Source organism: Aptenodytes patagonicus, chromosome 14, assembly GCF_965638725.1.
Source record: "Aptenodytes patagonicus chromosome 14, bAptPat1.pri.cur, whole genome shotgun sequence".
NCBI lineage: Eukaryota > Metazoa > Chordata > Aves > Sphenisciformes > Spheniscidae > Aptenodytes > Aptenodytes patagonicus.
Window position 1 is genome coordinate 768,576 of NC_134962.1, and position 18,989 is coordinate 787,564.

The window sequence follows — 18,989 nt, forward strand, 5'->3', positions numbered from 1 at the left end:
AGGCATCCCTATTACTGCTGCTGCGCTGCTGCTGCTCAAAAATGGCAAATCAGAAAATGCCCCCAGCTCACTGGGTTTGCCCCAGCCCCAGCTTGACACCGTCAGACCTCGTCTCGACGTGCAGCAAAAGAGGGGCTTGGTAGGGCCCCAAGCATCCATCTTGCTGCAGGACTGGTGCCTCTCGGTCTTGTCTTGACTATTCTCTTTTCTTCCCAGCCTCCGGGCATTTGCTTTGCCTGAGTTTATTTCTTAAACCCCACATTCAGGTCTTCCTGGATTTACCAGCTGTGGTGAATGGAGTTAAATCCAGTTGGCGGCCGGTCACGAGCGGTGTTCCCCAGGGCTCAGTTTTGGGGCCGGTCTTGTTCAATATCTTTATCAATGATCTGGATGAGGGGATCGAGTGCACCCTCAGTCAGTTTGCAGACGACACCAAGTTGGGCGGGAGTGTTGATCTGCTCGAGGGTAGGAAGGCTCTGCAGAGGGACCTGGACAGGCTGGATCGATGGGCCCAGGCCAATTGTATGAGGTTCAGCAAGGCCAAGTGCCGGGTCCTGCACTTCGGCCACAACAACCCCATGCAACGCTACAGGCTTGGGGAAGAGGGGCTGGAAAGCTGCCTGTCGGAAAAGGACTTGGGGGTGCTGGTCGGCAGCCGGCTGAACATGAGCCGGCAGTGTGCCCAGGCGGCCAAGAAGGCCAATGGCATCCTGGCCTGTATCAGAAATAGTGTGGCCAGCAGGAGTAGGGAAGAGATTGTGCCCCTGTACTCGGCACTGGTGAGGCCACACCTCGAATACTGTGTTCAGTTTTGGGCCCCTCACTACAAGAAGGACATTGAGGTGCTGGAGCGTGTCCAGAGAAGGGCAACGAGGCTGGTGAGGGGTCTGGAGAACAAGTCTGATGAGGAGCGGCTGAGGGAACTGGGGTTGTTCAGCCTGGAGAAGAGGAGGCTGAGGGGAGACCTCATCGCGCTCTACAACTCCCTGAAAGGAGGTTGTAGCGAGGGGGGGGTCGGTCTCTTCTCCCAAGTAACAAGCGATAGGATGAGAGGAAACGGCCTCAAGTTGTGCCAGGGGAGGTTTAGATTGGATGTGAGGAAAAATGCCTTTACTGAAAGAGTGGTTAAACATTGGAACAGGCTGCCCAGGGAAGTGGTGGAGTCCCCATCCCTGGAGGTATTTAAAAGACGTGTAGATGAGGCACTTAGGGACATGGTTTAGTGGGCATGGTGGTGTTGGGTCGACGGTTGGACTCGATGATCTTAGAGGTCTTTTCCAACCTTAATGATTCTATGATTCTATGATTCTACCTCCGTCTCCTCGCAGCCTTTGGGGCAGCCTGTCCCCTCCCAGCCTGTCCTGGAGCTGAGACCTGACTGTTGTGGTCAGGGCAAGGTCTGAATCCACAGAACCTGGCAGCCCGCGGGGATGGGGGTGAGGGGGTGGTCCCCTGCGGAGCCTGGGCCCAGGTGCCAAAATCTCTTCAGGTGAGGTTAGGGGATGCTGAGACGCAGAAACTGGCTTTGCTCCATGTGTGGTGATGATAAAGAACAGCAGCACGGATTTGAGTGCCTTTTCAAAGGGCTCCCAGGAAACTGGCTATTTAAACACAGGTAAAATAAATGAAAAATGGTGAGCACCTCTTTCATTTCAATGTGGAAGCTAAAATACACGTTGCTTGCCCCAGTTAAGTAAAGAGGTAACTTCCCGACGTAGGGCCGTCAAGCCCAAGGCTCGGTCCCTGCCACTTCTACCCTTCCTGGATTTGGGTCGTTTCAGCCTCTGACCTCGTTATCACCGCTGAAGACGGTGCAGGAGAGCAGCAAAACATAAAACATCTTCTGGGGCACTGGGTGTTATTCCTATAAACAAGCAAAGCACTTCAGAATCAATATGAAGGTTTACTTGCAGCCGCTAGATTTCATCTCCTGAATTGTATGATGGGATAAACGAGATCCCAATCCAGCTGCCACCCCATGTACCAGCAGCTATCTGTTCACAGCCGGGCTGAACAGCTCCCAGAATTAATTAGAATAATCAATCCTAAAAATGACAAAAGTATTGATTAGCATTTTTGACTCTTCACAGCCTGGCAGTGCTGTGACTCCGGGAGCATTGCAGAGCGATAAAAAGCAGCCTCAGCTGTGGATGGGAGATGCTTATCCAGTGACACTGCGTGACAGTGAGGGCTTTATATGCAACAATGGCATCACCCAAACGCTTCCACACGATATTATTTCAGTAATAATATTCTCATCCCTCTTCCTTGCTCTTGTTCAATTTACACAGTGGTTCATTTTCAATACCTGTCTATTTACTACTTTCCTGGACATAGTAAGAAAGCAGGAGCGGTGGGGAGGGGATCCTCCACACCCACCAATGCCGGGTGGGCTGATGCAGGCAGCTGCCCGGGTTTTGGGCAGCTTGGCCCCAGCAGACCCCGGCTGGTCCAGCCGTCCCTGCCGGCCCTCACCAGGCTTGGAGCTGCCTTGCCGTAGCATGGCTCCCCGCGGAGGCGTCCCTGCCCGGGAGCTGGCGTGCCTGTGGCGGCGATGGGGTGCGCAGTGCTCATCACCAGTGTGCAGTCTGCCTTTCCCAAGGGAGATGAGTAACGTGGACGGCGTGTCCAGCCCGTCAAGGCACCGGCACAAGCCCGGGGTGGGACATGTGTGCTGTGCTGGTCACAGGAGGCTGAGCTCAGCCGCACGCGGCTGCACGCTGATAATGAGGACTTCCAAAGCCACGGGCTTCTGTGAAATGACAGGCAAAAATCGGTGTCCAAAGAGGAATTTGGAAGGCATGCTGTTTCTTCAGTGCACTGCAGAGGCGAGGGTGTAACGGGAGGATACAACAAATCGTCTGTCGGTAGAGCAGAAAATTGAGTGAGGGAACTGTCAGGCCGGGCTTTAAATGCTTTTGGAGGTAGAAGAGATTTTTGGCTCTCGCAATGAGCTGGGCATCATCCAGGAGGGCACGGCTTTCACCAGCTGTGTGCGCGGGGACGGGGAGCCGGCACGCTCGGCTGGCTGGTGCGGGGACAGGGAGCAGACACGCTCGGCTGGCTGGTGCGGGGACAGCCAGCCCCAGGTGGCTCGCAGGGATGTTGGGGCAGGGTGAGGTGCGTCCGTCTGCTCCTTCTCCGGATTTATGTGCTACATCATCTCTGCAGCAAGGGGATTTCTGAAGCCCTTTATACTCGGTGCAGGGCCGGACGGTTGGGCATGGGTAAATATAATTACATGAAGAGGTAGGAAAAGTGGCCTGGCTGGGGTAACCTCGGTGACATTCAGGACGTGGCGTTAGTTGGAGAATGGAGCAAAGCCGGCTGAGATCGCCCAGGATGGATCGTGCACACCTGCCCCAGTGTCTCTCTTTGATAATTACTTTTAAGCCAAAAGGAACGGGATAGACCTCGGCTAGTGGGATTTCAGTGAAGTGGTGATAGAAGTGCTACTCGGGAAATTAGTGTTTTAGCTGGAGAAGACGGAGTTTAAAAGGACTGAAAGAGTGGACAACGGGTGGGACTGGGAGCAGAAGCGACGGGCAGGAGGTCCCAGGGCAGCACCTGGGGAGCAGGCTGGGATCGGTCTTCGTTAGCACTGCCGTTAATGACCTGGGCAGGAGGAGCGCGGTGGTGTGGGGGGTGGCCGGGACTGCGGCCTCCAGAGAGGAGCTCAGTGGGGCTTGGCTTGGGGATTTGGCAAAAACAAGGCTGAAGGGGGTATGAGTGATGCTCACAAACACTGGGATGAGCAAGTGCCCTTTGCTGAGGCGCAGCATCACACAGGGCCACGAGCCATGACCGCACCGCGGCTGGGAGGAGGAGAGTGTTTTTCTGGAACAGCCTCTACATGAGATATTGCTTTTTCTACGATGTCTCTTGATTAGCTCATGATGCGGCTGCCTGGGGTGGCAGGCAGCGCAGCACCCTGGCCCGGACAGCCCGTCCCCTGCCTGGTTTCGCCTGCTCCTGGGTGCCCAAACAGGCTGTGCAGCTCGGTGGGACGCGCCTGTGGGGATGAGATCCTCGGGGACCCCGGGCTGTTTTGGACAGCAATCGGCGAGGTCGCGCCCAGCTCAGCTGGATCCCCAAGGCTTTGGGACAGCCTGTTCCCAGCGAGTGGGGAGGCTGGGCAGGATGACACCACCCTCGCCCATGTACTGGGGAGGGGGTAGGGTGGGAGTGAGAACCAGAGATGGAGTTATTTAACCCTTACAAAAGGGAGAGGGACTCATTCTGCAGATGCCTGCAGCCTGGCAGCGGGGGCCAGCGGGGCAGGGCACAACAGGGGCAAGCCAGCAGCGGTTTGAGCAGGACCATCCTACCAGCAGCGAGATGCTGGCGGTGAGCAGGAGAGCCAGGCTGTGGCCACAGCCCGCGCAGGTGACACGGGAGGCTCTCACGGTGGCACCAGCTGCCCGCTGGCAGTGTCGGGGAGCCCAGGCGAGCAGCCCAGCGCCTGGCTCTCAGCAGGACACGCCTTTTCGTTCTGCTCCACGAGGACCATGCTGGGTGCTTCTCTTCAGGTTTATTAACGTTAATAACGTTAGTCCCACGTTAACGAGTGCACATGAACAAAATGCCTGTTGCTGTTGCTCGGCCAAGGCTGCAGCAGCAGCACAGGGGACGGTAAAATCGCCTGGCGGAGGGGGCAGCACAGAGGGGCTGGCAGGCAGAAACGCCTCGGCACAGGTTTGCGCTCCCATGGGACGCTCCGAGCACGGCTGCTGACTGCAGGGAACCCTCACCGCTGTCCTGAGGCAAACCTGGCGCTTGTAGGGATAAATGCACTTTACGTGAGGATTGCTACACACCTAGTAGATTATTAATGAACCTCGTGAGGCTGGTGATGGGGTTACTGCCACTGCACAGTGGGTTGAGCGCTAAGTACAGGGAACTGAAGGACTGTGGGACTGAGGGTTGGGCAACAGGTCCCAGCGTCCCACCTCTGAGCTTGGGACGTCCCATCCAGTTGGTGATTGAGACTTCCACAACTGGACAGAAACGACCCCAAATGGAAGGGGCTGGTTTTACTTGGCATTTGCTTTAGCTGGACTCTCGGTGTGGTGGTTCTCCAGGTAAACAATCTGGGGGGGCTTTTCGGAGGGGCAAGGTGGTCTGGGACTCTGGAGGTCCCGGGGCAAAGCTAGGCTCGCTGCTGGGGCTTCTTCGGTGGAGTTCTGCGAGTCTGAGTCTTCAGAGGAGAAACTGCTCTGGCTGTAAACCTGGAAGTACTGGGTGGCTTCTGCCCGCTTATCTGCAGGTGGACCATGTGTGCTGGGGGCTGAGACAGTCCCGTGGGGCACAGCGGTGGGACACAACGGGTCAGCACCTGGAAAACATGCCTGGGGAGGCAGGGTGAAGGGATGCCTCTGAAGGGGCTGGCTGCGCTCCTGGGCGAGTTGTCCTGCAGCTCCCAGGCAGGCTCCGCGCTCGGGTTTTGGGAGGGAGGTGTCAGCAGAGACATGGCGGTGAAAGCCACAGTTGCCCTCTGGACCCTGCCAGCAGCGGGGCTGCGGGGAGCTCAGCTCCGCACCCAGCACGGGGCCAGGAATGCTGCCGGCCCAGGGCTGTCCTGGCCCCTGGGGCTGTCCCGGTCCCCAGGTGCTGGGCTCTGGCTGCTCCACCGCCCCCCGGCCCCCCGACACAGCTGGCTCGGGGCTGGCGGTTGCTTTGCAGACTGGGGCTTCCTTGCAAGGGGCTGCAGACCCCGAGCCAGGGGAGCCAAAGGCATCTCCCTGCCCGTCGGCTTGTGCTCCCCAGGCCTCCTGCAGCTCTGCCAGCATCTCTTCCAGGATCTGCCGGGTCTCCTGGTACCTGTGCCGTGCCTTGGTCCAGGCTGCCAGCCCTTGGCTGCTCTGCATCCTGCACACCTGAGCCTTCATCTCCTGCAGCTTCTCCAGGGCGAACTCCACTGACAACTTCTGGAAGGAGCTCTGCAGGCACTGCAGCGCCTGGCCCTCCCCACGCTTCACCCGGCCTGAGCACTGCCCGCAGTCCAGCTTCAGCCCCGTGATCTAGAAAAGAAGGCAAGAGTGGCTGTTTTCATGGCTGCCCAGCCAGCACCGGGTCCTGCGGGAGGAGAGCCCACGCACCCACCTTGCTGGAGAACTGGCCGAGCTCCCGCAGCAGCTCCTGCTCAGCCTGCCGCCGCTCCACCTGCCTGTAGAAACTCATCAGCTTCGTCCGGAAAAGGGCTGCAGCCACCTGGAAGGGGTCTGCCTCGGGGAAAGTTGCGTCTCGGACCTCAGCCGCCTCCTGACACAGGGCCAGGCCATGCTGGTACTGAGCCTGCAGGGACGGCAGGAAGGAACAAGCTCGGGGAACGGCGCTGACCTGCTGCGCTGGGATGTGTGTGCAGGGTGAGGCTCTTTGCAGGTCAGCACTCAGCATCGCTATCAAAACTACATGGGAAATGTTTCTGGGCAAGTGAGAAGAAACAAAGAGAACGGGGATTCTCAAAATCTCTGCTCTGTCCTGGCTCAGCTCAAAATGCACAGAATGCATTGTCCTGTCCTGAGTGGAGTCACCTTGCTTTGTCCTCCCTGCGGTGCATGTAACTAAAGGGCCTCCCTATCTAGAGATACGGGAGGAACAAATCCTTGTCACCGCATTATTTGTTGCCTGAGGGACATCCAGGCTCTGCAGCCTGGCCCTGCGAGAGGAAGGGGGCTGTGAAGGACGGAGCGCAGGAGGGTTTGGGAACAGCAGCCCCAGCCCAAAGCGCACCAAGGAACAGCACAACCGTCCCCCTCACCAGAGCAGGGCTGCCCAAAGACCCCAGTAAAGCTGGGTTTGAAAACTGCAGCTTGACCCAGCCAGCCTGGGGACACCCAGTTTTGCCCAGAAGCCTCATTCCAAACCTGGGGGATGTGGGCTGATTGTATCAAACTTTGTAACAACGTTCGAAAGTTTCTGACTTGGCATTTTCAGTTTCTGCCGGGCGCCAGGCAGGGGCCGGAGCCACCTAACAGCTCTGCTGGCAGCAATACCCTAGGGATGCATGTTACAGAAAAGCCCCCTCCAAACATACTGTTGCCTGGACGAGGAACTCGTTAAACTGCTCGGCGGAGCCCTGGAAGCTGTCGGGGCTCCACTCCTCGGCGCCCATCTTCTGCAGCCGTGCCGCTGCCTCCCCGTCCAGCCAGCACCCCAGCTGCAAGAGAGAGCGGGGCTGAGGGTCAGGCAGGACCAGCTGCTGGCAGCAGCGCTTCTGTGGCACCTCCCCTTCCTTCCCTGACCCGGGCACCCCATCCCAGGCGTGGTTACACACAGTTGCCTCGTAATGAAAATCAAAGCTCAGGCAATCCTGTTATTCTCTGGGCTTCCTTCATCATCAAAAACCAAGGAAATGTGCCAAAAATGCTCAGCCATGGGAACACTGCAGAGGACAACTTCAACTTGCTGCATCCAGAACGGCACCCCAGGGACGCCCAACTCACCTTGCCGAACTCAGCCTCGAGCTCCCGGACCTTTCGGAGGAACTCCAGGCGCTCCAGGCAGCTGTTGGACTGGGACACCAGGTCGTGAAGCTCTTCCTCCAGCTGGCTGTACAGCCCCTCGGCCGACTCCATGCTGGTCCTGGTGGTTGGGGAGGAAAGGGGCCGTCAGTGCTGGGTGCTGCCGGGCAAGCTACCGGCCCCTGAAGACGCTGGCCGAAGCAGCTCTCCCGTGGGCAGGAGCCTCTGGATGGGGCAGCTCCCTGGAAGTGGGCACTGGCATGTGGCCATGCGGGCAGCCGGGAGCCGAGGGAGCAGACGGACAACGACCCAGCACGTGCAGCTGGCAAGAGCCTGGCAGGTGCCCGGGTCAGGAGCCAACCAAGAGTCCTCCTCCCCACCCGCCTCCTGCATCCTCAGAGCCCACCCAGGACACGAGGGCACTCCCTGGGGTGCGCTGGGCAGTGGGATCCAGGCCCTGCATGCCAGGCATGCTGCAGCAGAGCACCCTGGCCCTGCAGGTGCCCACCTCCCTGTCCCAAGGAGCAAGATGGATGTCAGGGAACACGGGACGGGAAAGCGTTGGCTGTCGGTGTGGCCCGGCCCAGCTGAGAGAAGGGAGCAGTGGGATTAGTGCTGCCTGCATGCATGGACCGCCAGACCAATGCAGCATCGCCAGACGAGCGCGGCACCACCAGGGCTTGGCCCCATCTAGTGGCTTTGCCTGAGACCAGCCTGGAGGGCTCGCTGCAGGCCTTGCTGAGCAGCCCCGGAGCCTGGTCCCGGGGCAGGAGGCCCTCCCAGGGACCCGTGCACCTTCCCCAGCCGGGATGACGGGAAAACCTGCAAAGGGCTGTCTGAGACGCGAGCTCCAGGCTTGGAGGGAGTTTGCAGGGCAGAAGGGAGCACGGCACCAGCTCTGAGGCATGGTGGAAAGAAGCTCGTGCTCATGGGGACCGGGCTGTCCCTGGGGAGGTGGCTCTGTCGGCCAGTGGAGGAGGCTGGGGGTCTCCGGCGTTGGCACCCCTCTCCTGGTGCAGCCGCCCCCTCCTACCTGACGTCAGCCGAGGTGCTGAGCTGGGCGGCCTCCCTGCGCAGCCTCGCCAGCACGGCCCCCGCCTCGCGCTGCACGCGCACCAGCTGTGGGTCGCTCAGCACCCTCCGCATCAGCTCCTGGTGCCTCCCGATGCACGTGGCCACATCCTGCAGAGGGAGGGTCGGACACGCATCTCACCTGGGGCCTCGCCTGCTGGCTCCAGGGCCAGCACAGGACAGGCACTCAGGGCTGCACCCCGAGGGACGAGCAAAGGGGACAGGGGACAGCCCCGTGGCCAGGAGCGGCTGGTCCGGGAACAGTTGCACCGAGTTTTAGGGAACCAGGGCAAAATGTCGCTGTGTGCTGGACTGCAGACGGGGTCTTTGGAAAGCCCTACAACCTGCCCCGTTACCTGCGTCCCCGCCAGTGTGTCGGTGCTCCGCAGCTCGTGGATGCAGCTCTGCAGCAGCTCTGATGCCTGCCTGAGGCTGGCTGTGAAGGGATGCAGTTTCTGCGGGTGGGACACACAGCGGGTCAGTGGGGCCGGGGAGGCTGGGCAAGCAGCGGGGGGGGGGAGGGCAGCCTGCCCACGAGAGGGAGGAGGAGAAGCAGTGCCAGGCCAGAGCAGGGAAAACCGCGGGGCACCGGGTTAAAGCTGAGGAGGAAGGGAGTGTGGAGGTGGATGGGCAGTTACAGGCAAGAGCAGTCAGAATCAGACAGGAGGGGGTTGCCCTCCTGTGCTCAGAGCTCTCCTTTTCCTTCCCCTCTCCTGGGCTTTCCTGTCACTTTTCCGAGGACGCCTGTGAGACACAGAAGCTGTGGTGGGGATGGAGGGGCACCGCGGGGAGGTGAGGCGATGGCTAACGGCGTGATAACAGACACCTGGAAAAATTGAACCCACTCGTCGTGGCAGTAGGGGAAGGCGCCGTCCAGCTCCTGGGTCAGCTGGGAGCTGTCGACGTAGCGGCCCAGAGCCTTCAGCGATGCCAGGGTCTCCACCTGCGGGGCATGGGGTTTGTAAGTGCCATGAGACTGTGCCAGGTCACTCCCCAGAAACATCCCCAGGGACAGCCTGGAGCAGGGGGCATAACCCCCTCCTCCCCTAAGCACCCTGCTCTGTTAACCTGCGTGGCGCGGTGGCCCCGGGAGCGCTGCGTGCTGGCAGGGCTGAGCACGCCATGCGGCAGCTCTGCTCAGAGCATCTCCCGGTGGCTCCACGGTATTTGAATGCATGAGAGATCACCAGGACTGCAATAATCTGCCATGACAGCCAGGCTAGGTGATCGAGCTCATTAATATTTCACATTATATTAATTAAACTGAGCAGCACTAAAAGAACAATAAACCCTTTCAAGTTTAGATTTATTATCCCAGTGCCTGTGTCTGGCCACTGGAGGTAAGTGGGAAAACGCTTGGCTGCCCTTGGGCAGCTTTCGCTCGTGTACGCAGCCCAGCGAGCCCGAGGGCCTCACCCTGCACCCAGCACGGGGGGACCTGCCCCAGCGAGGCGCTGCTCTGCCTGGGGTCCCTGAGCAGGGGAACTGGGGTCTCCAAGCAAGGGGACGGAGGGTCCCCGAGGCGCGAGGCTCTTTTCACCCCGGTTCTGCTCTTCCCACAGGAGACAATGCAGGGACATGAGGAGGGGACAGGGACAGGCTCACCTGCACCCCGGGCAGCCTCTCGCGGTGGGGGACCAGCTCCTTCTCAGCCAGCAGCAGCACGGTGTGGATGCAGCCCGGTGAGATGCTCTGTGGGAGGCAGGGAAGAGTCACCACGGCAAACCCCATGGCGCAGCCCCCGAGTTACCCACGGTGATGCTGGGGGTCGGTTGCCCGAGTCAGCTGAGGCCCGTGAGCTCATTACAAAGAAAAGGCTCCCAAGCTCGCTGGCGTGGGAAATGGAAACAGGACGCTCAGGCCGTAACACCGTCCCCATCCACCACCTCCCTGGCAGAATGGACCTGCGGGCAGAGCCTTGTGAGCAAACCCCTTTGCTCGCACCAGCAATGCTTCTCCACACAGGAAGATTGGGGTCAGCACAGGGTTTATTGGACAGGCTGCAACCAAGCCCTGAGCAGGCACTGCGGCAGGGAGGACCCCACGGCCTCTGGGACAGCGCAGGGCCCTCCCACGGCACTGCCTCGGCACTGGCACAGAAACCCTGCCAGGATGAATCGACCGTCGCTGCAGAGCCAATTACCAGGTGAGCTCAGCTAGCGGGATGCTGAAGAGGTTGGGGGCACGCCGTGGTGCTGGGCGATAGCAGGGGCGAGGTCAAGGACAGATCCTGTGGGGCTGGGAAGGGACCTTCGGTCCCAAACTGCTGGTGCCTTGCAGCTGGCATTCGAGGAGCTGGAGAGATGCAAGCACCGGGTGTGAGCTCAGTTCGGGGGGCTGGGGGAAATGGGGTCTCTGTGCCCTGTTGGGGGACGGTCTGCGCCACTGCAGACATGCTCAGAAATTAGAGATTTATCAGCAACTTGGGGAACAAAGTGGCAGTTATTTAAGCACTGCAAGACCTACAGGGAGTCAGGAGCCAGGACTGGCCGCTGGGGAGGAAGCAGCAAGACAGATGTGGGTTTTCTAGATTAGTGCATTGCAATGCAGCCGCAGGCAGCCAAGAGCTGCCTCGGTAAATCCGCATTGTGATGCTTATGGGTAAAATCTGCGAGCGAGATAAAAACCGTGGCCTCAGGCACGGCAGCGTCGGGGGCTGCCAGAAAATCTGCTGCCAGCCGGGGGATTGCACCATGCAGCAGGTGCAGGGGAGGCTCTGAAGGACCCTCGGAGGGCAGGGCAGTGCTTGGTCCTGGGCAGGGACACCCCGGCACATCCGTGGCATAGGCACGCGGAGCACGGTGTACCTGGACAGAGCAGAGGGCCGAGAACAGGACAGGAGCGGGCGGTTGCTTCCTGGCGTCCACCACGACGGTGAGCCCGCTGTCCTTTGCTTCTCGCCTAGCAAAGGGAAATAAAGCAGGAGGCAGATCGCACTGGTTAGAAGCAGCATGTGAAGTGGGGGTCCCTCCCTTTCGGCAGGACTCGCTTGAAGCCCCCTCCGGCAGCTCCGCGCCCCCAGGCAGCAGGGTGAGGACAGCTGCAGGCAATGGCCTCATCCCCATGGGATGCCCCAGCCAAGGGAAGTGCCGGACCTTCAATAATGCATGCCTTCAGCAGAGGCACGGCACGGGGTCCTCAGGGCTGGCTGCAGGGGGGGCAGTGGGCACGGTGGGGATCGCGCAGGATGTGCCCAAAGCAGCATGTGCGGGATGCTGGGCATCCATCCTGGCTTGGCCTGGGGGCTGCCTGGGACCCCCGAGCTGGGAAGCAGCCGGGGGGTCCCGGCAGATCCTCCTGGCCCTTACCTGGGGAGGGAGCAGAGGTAGAGGATGAGCCTCGCCAGCTCAGTGGCCGAGCACCACGCGGCCCCCCAGGCGCTGCCACTGGTGGTCACCTGGAGGAGGGCCCTGCCCAGCCTGTCTGAGCTCCCTGCGGGGAAAGGAGCGAGTGACCTCTCTGGCAGCCACCCGCCGGCTGCAAACCCCAGCACTGAGCAACCTCCCGGAGGGGCCGGGTCTCCCATGAGCCTTGCTGCGGCTCGCCAAGCAGGGATGGCTGCCAAGGGGTGCGGGAGCGGGGTCTGCCCCAGCTTGGCTCGGGGGGCTCAGCCTGGGTTAATACTGTGCAGCTGTGGTGGCACAGTGGCCGCCCCGGTGCCGCCTCCCCCAGCCCCTCCAGAGGGGCAGCACCAGCCCGTGAGAGCTCTCAGCACAAATGCTGGCCCTGGAAATGCCAGGACAAAGCTGCTGGGGACGTTTTCCCTGAAAAAAAGATGGTTTTGTCACTGTTTTTCAACTCTTGGGAAAAGGAAGAAGCCAAATGTTTAGTGTTTGGCATCTAAAAGCTGAACGGCTTCATTGGTGAGGAATGGTGTGGGAGGGCTTGGTGCAGCTGGGAACCGGGGCAGCTGCTCAGACCAGACTGCTTGTTTTTATGTTTTTAATTTTTTTTGCCCAGCTGAAAGGAAATTTTCCGCTTGGGGGCTTTCTGGCCTCCAGCAAAGCCCTGAAACCTTCCTCCAGAAAACCCTCTCGAGCAGCACGGCATTTTCCCTCTGGAGGCCTCTCCTGACATCCCCCCGAGGGTCTCGCTGTGCTGGCGGTACCTGGCAGGCACACGATGCCTGAGCGCAGCAGCCTGGCGTGCAGGTCCTGCCAGGCCGGCGGCTCCCGGACAGGGGTGCCGGTGCCGGGCATGGAGGGACCGTTCTTGCAGTCGGTCCTTTTCAGGGACCGTTCCTCTGCAGGGGCAGCGGCTGCCACATCCGTACCTGCCCATGGGGACAGAGGAGAGAGGAGCTGGCGACATGCAACGAGGCAGAGAAATGCAAAAGTCCCTGCAGAGCCCAGGCAGGCACTGCAGCCCCACTCGGACGGTACCTTTCCCAGCTGACTTGGCTCTGCCCAACCTGGGCGAGTAGATAGCAGACACCTTCCTCCAGGCCCCTTCGTGCTGGCTGGTGGCTCTTTCATCCCCGGGGGCTGCCCCGAGCCGTGGCCCCTTCAGGAAGGAGAACTTGTGGCTGGAGCTCGGGGGGAGCCGGGGGCTGCCCTGCCGTGCCACCGCTTCTGCCTGCGCCCTGGGACTCGCTCGGTGGGGGCGGCGGGTGAGGAGCATGGGGCTGCCGGCCCCCCTCCCGTGCTGTGTGTGGGTCTCATGGGGGGTGGCAGGGGGTGGCTCAGGCCCGGGGCCATCTGGCTCCTCCAGGATGGCTGCCATCAGCCCGGGGCCGAAGCTCACCGGGTTCTGCAGCGCGGCCAGGTAAGAGTCGCGGTGGCGGCACCGTGGGCCGTGTGGCCCCGGCTCCTGGCTCAGCTTCCTTCCCAGGCACGGGGTGCAGGGACCCTCCTCCAAGCTCGGCACCCCCCCGCAGGGCCAGGCGTCTGCCCCCGGCCCCCCATTCACGCAGGGAACCGTCGCCTCCATCGGCCCTGCTGGGCAGGTGGGCGGCAGGGACCTGGCCAGGAGGTCCAGCTGCTCCTGGGAGAGCTCCAGCAGGTCCACATACTCCCCCTCCAGGTTCTGGCTGACGATCTCACAGAGGCTGGGCACGGCCAGCGCGGCCGGCTTCTTCCGCAGCCCAGCCTGGTCCACTTTGATCAGTCCTGGATATCTACCCTGGCTCGACTTCCAAGAGGTGACCTTGCAGCCTGGGACGGTGCCCGCGACGTTGCTGTAGGGCACTGGGGTGCCTGCTGTGCCGCGGGGTGCAGGCGCGCTGGGTGCTGCTGGCTCGGCTGCAGGTTCAGGAGCGGGGTCATGCCGGGCCCCGGTGGGCACGCCATCAGCTCCAGCCTTGGGCTTGTCGATGAACTCCGGCGTGGCGATCTTGCTCCACGGCAGTGGGGCGATGCCGTTCTCGGTGGCCACCAGGCAGGTGTGCAGGGGGGCTCTGGCCCGGTCACCGTTGATCTCCTCCAGCCACTCGTTGGTGAAGAGCAGTGCGTAGGCGGCCTCAGGGATGGGCGTCTCCTCCACCGTGCGCAGGTCATGGGAGAGGTGCTTGACAGTGATGCGCGCTGAGTGCTCCTCGCAGGGCTCCGCTTGCAGGTAGAAGTCCCCGGGACGCAGCAGGAGGGGGTTGAGCGGCGCGAGGTGGACGACCACTTTCTCGTGAAGACACAAAGGCCAGCCTTCATGGAGAAAGATGCAGTTAAAGTAGGGAGCCTGGGAGGGAAGAAGAACACAGCGCATGAGCGAGAGCCCCTGCCACCTCCATACCCTCCCAGCTGGCCCCGCGCGCTCTTGCTGCCTGGCTCTGCGCTTCCTACGATGGGGACTGAAGAGCCTGGTGACCCGGCGGGATGTCCCTGACCTGAGCCACAGCAGGGTCCTGCAAGCCCACCCCGAGCCCGCGGCCATTCCCGGGATGCTGAGTGCTCCCCACATGCTAATAGAGGGGAAACCCCCACTGGAGCCTCTCCAGGGGCGAGACAAGGTGACCCAGGAGTCCTCCTGCCTTTAACACGGGGACCGCACGTGCCAGGCTCTGTGCTGGAGCTGTCCCAGGGAGCTGGGCACACCACGGTCCCCTCTGCGGAGAGGGGACAGGGACAGGGAGGGGGACATGCAGAGAGGGAGCCTGCAGCCCAGCGCAGGGCACAGCCGTGCAGGGTGTCACACTATAGGGCAAAGCCCCCATGGCCGGGAGTGGGGCGCAGGGCACCGTGGCGTGGGGGGCATGCGGGCTTACGCAGGCTGCCTGCCGCACGTGCTCGAAGAGGCGCTTGGCCGGGATGAGGAACTGGAGCAGGCAGCAGAGCCCATCTCCGTGGTAGCTGGACTCCAACAGCCGAAACACCTGGCCCAGGACCGTGGGGGCCGTGGCTTCAAAGGGGGGGTAGAGGGCCTGGAGGGCACTCTGCACCGCCGTGTCCAGCGACCCAACGTCCTGCGGGAGGAAAGCGGCGCTGGTGGGGAGAGCGGCCCCGCAACGGGATGCTGTCACCCCCCGTGGAGCCTGTGCCCACCGTCCCATGCTGCACCGCTGCACTGCGCCTCTGCCAGGTCCCTGGTATGCCCACGCTGGCAATGCCGCCGAGCTCAGGGGGCTCCAAACCTTCCTGGGCTGGCAACTGGGGAAGACCCGGGTGTAGAGCACATCAAGCACCGTGCAGCTGGGGGGCAGGAGTACGGCCGGGTCTGGTTCCCAGCGTTGGGCTGTGGTTTAAGGAGCTGAGATGAGCCCTGAGCGCAGCCTGTCGCCCCGCTCAGGAACGCTGGCCGTGCGGAGGTGGAGGGGCCGCAGCAGACAAGGGGTTAAGCCAAGCCAGACACAGAGCGTGGGGATGTGCCAGGCTCAGCAGCTCGCCATAGGAATGCAGCGGATGAGAGGAAGGACAAACATCTGAAGATGGATAGGGTGTTTTGGTTCAGACTCATCACTGAATTCGCCGAACTCAAAATTAGTCCTCCGAGTGTTTTCTGGGAAGCGCTCTGCCGGGTTACAGCCCCCTCCCCTGCGCCGCTTCCAGACTGGGGCGAGGACACCGGTTTCATGCCACGCGTAAACTGGCGGTTCTGAGTTTGCTCTCCCAGCTTTCCAGGAGATGTCGGCTGCGCAGACCCGGCTGGAGCAGCGGGTACATGGAGGGAAGCCATCAGACAGCTCCCGTTAAATCCCAGCTGCGTTACAGGCAGCGCGGGGGTGACTACAGACATGGCTGCCAAAAGGAGCCCATCTGCGAGTGGGAAAGACAGCAACTTCTCCAACTCCTTGGGGGGGTATTTCTGCAGGAGAGGCTCAGATAAACAGCAAATCAGCCTGGGGCCGGTGCCTGGGGGGGCAGGTGGGCAAATGGCACCTTTTCTGCTGGAAACGGTGCTGCTGCAGGAGAGATGCAGGTTTCTGCGTGGTGCAGGGTCAGGCCCAGCCTGATCTGCCACTCTGCAGCGGGACGTCTCTCCTCCTCCTCCTCCTCCTGCAGAGCGTGGTGTGTGCTACCTCTGCCAGCCGCCGGGTACCGAGGAGCCCCTAGCTCTGCCACCGGCTGCAGCCCACGGCAAAGCTGAGTCCATCACCCAGGGCTGGGCTCCAGATTTAACGGCGGAGGAACCCCAGCGCTGCAGGCAGCCGGCGGGAGCTGCCACAGGGATAAGCATCCTCCTGGCAGCCGGGGCAGCAGTCAGGTCCCGCACCTCGGGGAGCCACAGCTCGCCGTTGTCCCCGTGCTCCTGCACGGGCACCCGGGAAGTCAGGTGGGATTAGCTGAAGGTGGGCATTAGTCTCAGACAGCTGAAACACCTGGGAGCCTATACAGAGACAAAGCGGCCTGGGTTAATTCAGCTTAATTAACTTTAATGCGCTTTAGCTAAAGCACTTTGCAGTCACGCTTTGGTTAACTCTTCTTGACTTTTTCTCCGTATCTCCACACAGAGATCTCCTGCCCTTGGGCCTGGCAGGAGAAGCCATGGGGCCTGGGCAGAGCAGGAGGAGAGCAAGTCCCTTCTTGGTGCCCTGATCTGCAAGTGCATTCCCCTGCCAGGCTTTCTGCACACCTGCCGTTGGACCGCTGGTCTTCTCACACTTGGTTTTACTTTGCACAATTCCTAGGAGGGACGGGAGACATGGCTCTGGAAAAGCCCTGCTGCAGCGTAAAGCCCAGCTCCCCGCTCCGCCTTGCTCCCATGGGGCCCCGGCACAGCCACCTGCTCGCAGGCACCAAGTCCGGCCGGGCGCCCACCACCTCCCTGCCTGGCACCACCGAGTTTGGCTCCTTCCCCGTCCCAGCACGGAGGTGAGGAGCCGCCGTCTGTAACAGCAAAGGGGGATCCGTCCAGTTCCTAATGCTGCCATGAGAGATAGGCCAGCACCGCCTGCCCTTGCCTTCGCCAGATCCCGCTGCCCAGAGTCACCCTTGCACAGCCCTGGCACAGCCCAAAACCAGCTCTTTTGGAACCAAACTAAACTCTTACTGGCCGAGCTCATGTGGCACTGACGAAAAAGCAAAAGAAAACAGAAAGAGAAGCCAGGTCCCCCGAGACTGGGGTCGCTGGGGCTCTGCTTCAGGCAGGCTGCATCGCGGGGTGACGAGCAGCCCCAAACCCGGCCATTCTCCAGCTCGGCCACGCTGCCGGGGAGGGCTCTGCAGGGCGGGGGGGGCGCAGACCGCGGTCCGATGGGGCCGAGGCACACGCTTCCAGCAGCCCCATCCCACACCCACCGTCTCTCACGACACCGTCCCCCCAAACCCCACAGCAGCCTCCCCTGGCCGTGGCACACACAGCCCAGCTCCCTGGCCTTGCCCGGTCCCTCATCTTGGTGGCTGAGGAGAAACACACGGAGTTTGGGTAAACCGTCTGGGATAAACTCGGGGTGTCTTGGGGAGGGGACAGCCCTGCTGCGGGGGGAAAAGGGAAAATCTTCCAAATCACCACCAAAACCCCACAGTAAAGGGACATGCCAGAGGATGGATCGACTGAATAAACACAGCCGCTCCCCTGTCAATGGAATAAAAACGCCCAGGACTTCACCCAGCAGCGGGGACCGTGTGAGCCAGCGTCAGGAGAGGATGATGGAGGCACCAGACGCAGCCTGCGTTGTGCTGGGGAATATTTTAGCCTGGAATGACTAAAAATGTTTTCATTGAGTGTCACAAAGCACTTCATCACCGGGGGAGGATTTGGGGGTAACCATGGTGCAGCGGCTCCGCGTTCGTGGGAGAAGCTGAGGCCAGGCCGGCCGAGGAGCCATTAGAAATCCAAAAGCAGCCAATTAGCCCATGTCCCTCCGCCAGCTGCGAGGGAGCGCAGAACCGAAACAAAAGGCATTAGGGAGCATAAGGAGATTTACATTTGCAAAGCTATTTCCATTTTAATAAGCCAAAGTGCTGTTAAATAGAGATTGATATTTCTCCCCAAATACCCATATTTTTTAAAGTGGTTTACACCAACAAGACGAGCTGGGCTTTGCTGTTTTGTTGCTGTAAAGTTGTTTAACTCGTACCCAAAGCCACAGGGTGACTCAGCTCCGTCTCCTTTCTCCCTCCTGCTCAGGAAGGAGCGAAGTTTGAGCGCCAGGACCAGCCCTGAATAACAATTCCTCTCCCTCTCCCGCAGCTCTCGCTGTCAGCAACTTTGGCAGGGCACGATGCAAACGCTAACGAACAGCCCCAGCCCGGCAGAGCCGGAGGCCGGCGCTCAGCACAGCATCATCCGGGAGCCGGGGGCAACAGCGCGTGCCGGCTGCGGTGACAAACGAGATGGCCAGCGCGGGGAAGGATCCGCCGAGCGTCCTGTACCTGCATGCCAGGCAGGGTTCACGCACCCCATCTGCGGCACCACTTGCTGCACCCCATCCCCCTGCCAAACTTTGCAGGGAAGTTTAAGCATCGCGGGCTGCAGCCCCGCACGCGCCTGCCCGAGCGGCCGACGGCCACCTCCGCCTTCGCACCTGACCTCCGCCATCGCTCCCGACGCCCACCCCGCGCTTGGGAGGGCCGAGGGCGCAGGGGCCCGCAGGTGCTCGCGGGGTCCGGCAGCGAGCGGGGAAGGTCAGCAGAAAGGACAGGAAAGCAGAAGGAATTACCATGTTTACTGGGAACTGGCAGAGGGGCCGGGGGGGCCCGCGGCACCAACTGTCCCGTCCCTCTTCCTTCCTGGGGGGCCGAGCGCTGCCCTACCGCCCCGGCTCTCCCGCCCGTCGCGCCTCGCCGGTCCACGGGCGGCTCTTCCCCGGCCGCCGGCGCCTCCCCGAGCTGCGGGCGGGGGCGGGCAGCCCCGGCCCCATCGGCCCCGGCCGGCTCCCTCCGCCCGCCGCGCCTCTTCTGGGGGGAAAAAGGAAGGGGAAAAAAAAAAAAAAAAAAAAGAAGAAGAAGAAGGAAAAAGAAAGAAAAGGCGAAGAAAGAGCGAGCGCGGCGGGGCGGGCCGGGGGAGGAGGCTGGCGGGGGGCGGCGAGGGGAGCGCCCGGCTCCGCTCCCGCGGCTGCGAGCGCCGCCGGGCCGGGGCGGGCCG

General features: G+C 61.5%; 1 protein-coding gene across 1 annotated transcript; it reads right to left on the minus strand.

The window, feature by feature from the left end:
- Positions 1-4,522: 4,522 nt before the first annotated feature.
- On the minus strand, positions 4,523-18,700 carry KIAA1755 (KIAA1755 ortholog). Its single transcript, XM_076352035.1, is given in 14 exon segments — positions 4,523-6,020; positions 6,103-6,294; positions 7,037-7,159; positions 7,446-7,584; positions 8,497-8,645; positions 8,891-8,989; positions 9,361-9,477; positions 10,140-10,226; positions 11,342-11,435; positions 11,843-11,966; positions 12,643-12,807; positions 12,917-14,204; positions 14,731-14,928; positions 18,565-18,700. Coding segments are annotated over 14 exon segments (3,912 nt in total). The 5' UTR covers positions 18,568-18,700; the 3' UTR covers positions 4,523-4,886.
- Positions 18,701-18,989: the final 289 nt, after the last annotated feature.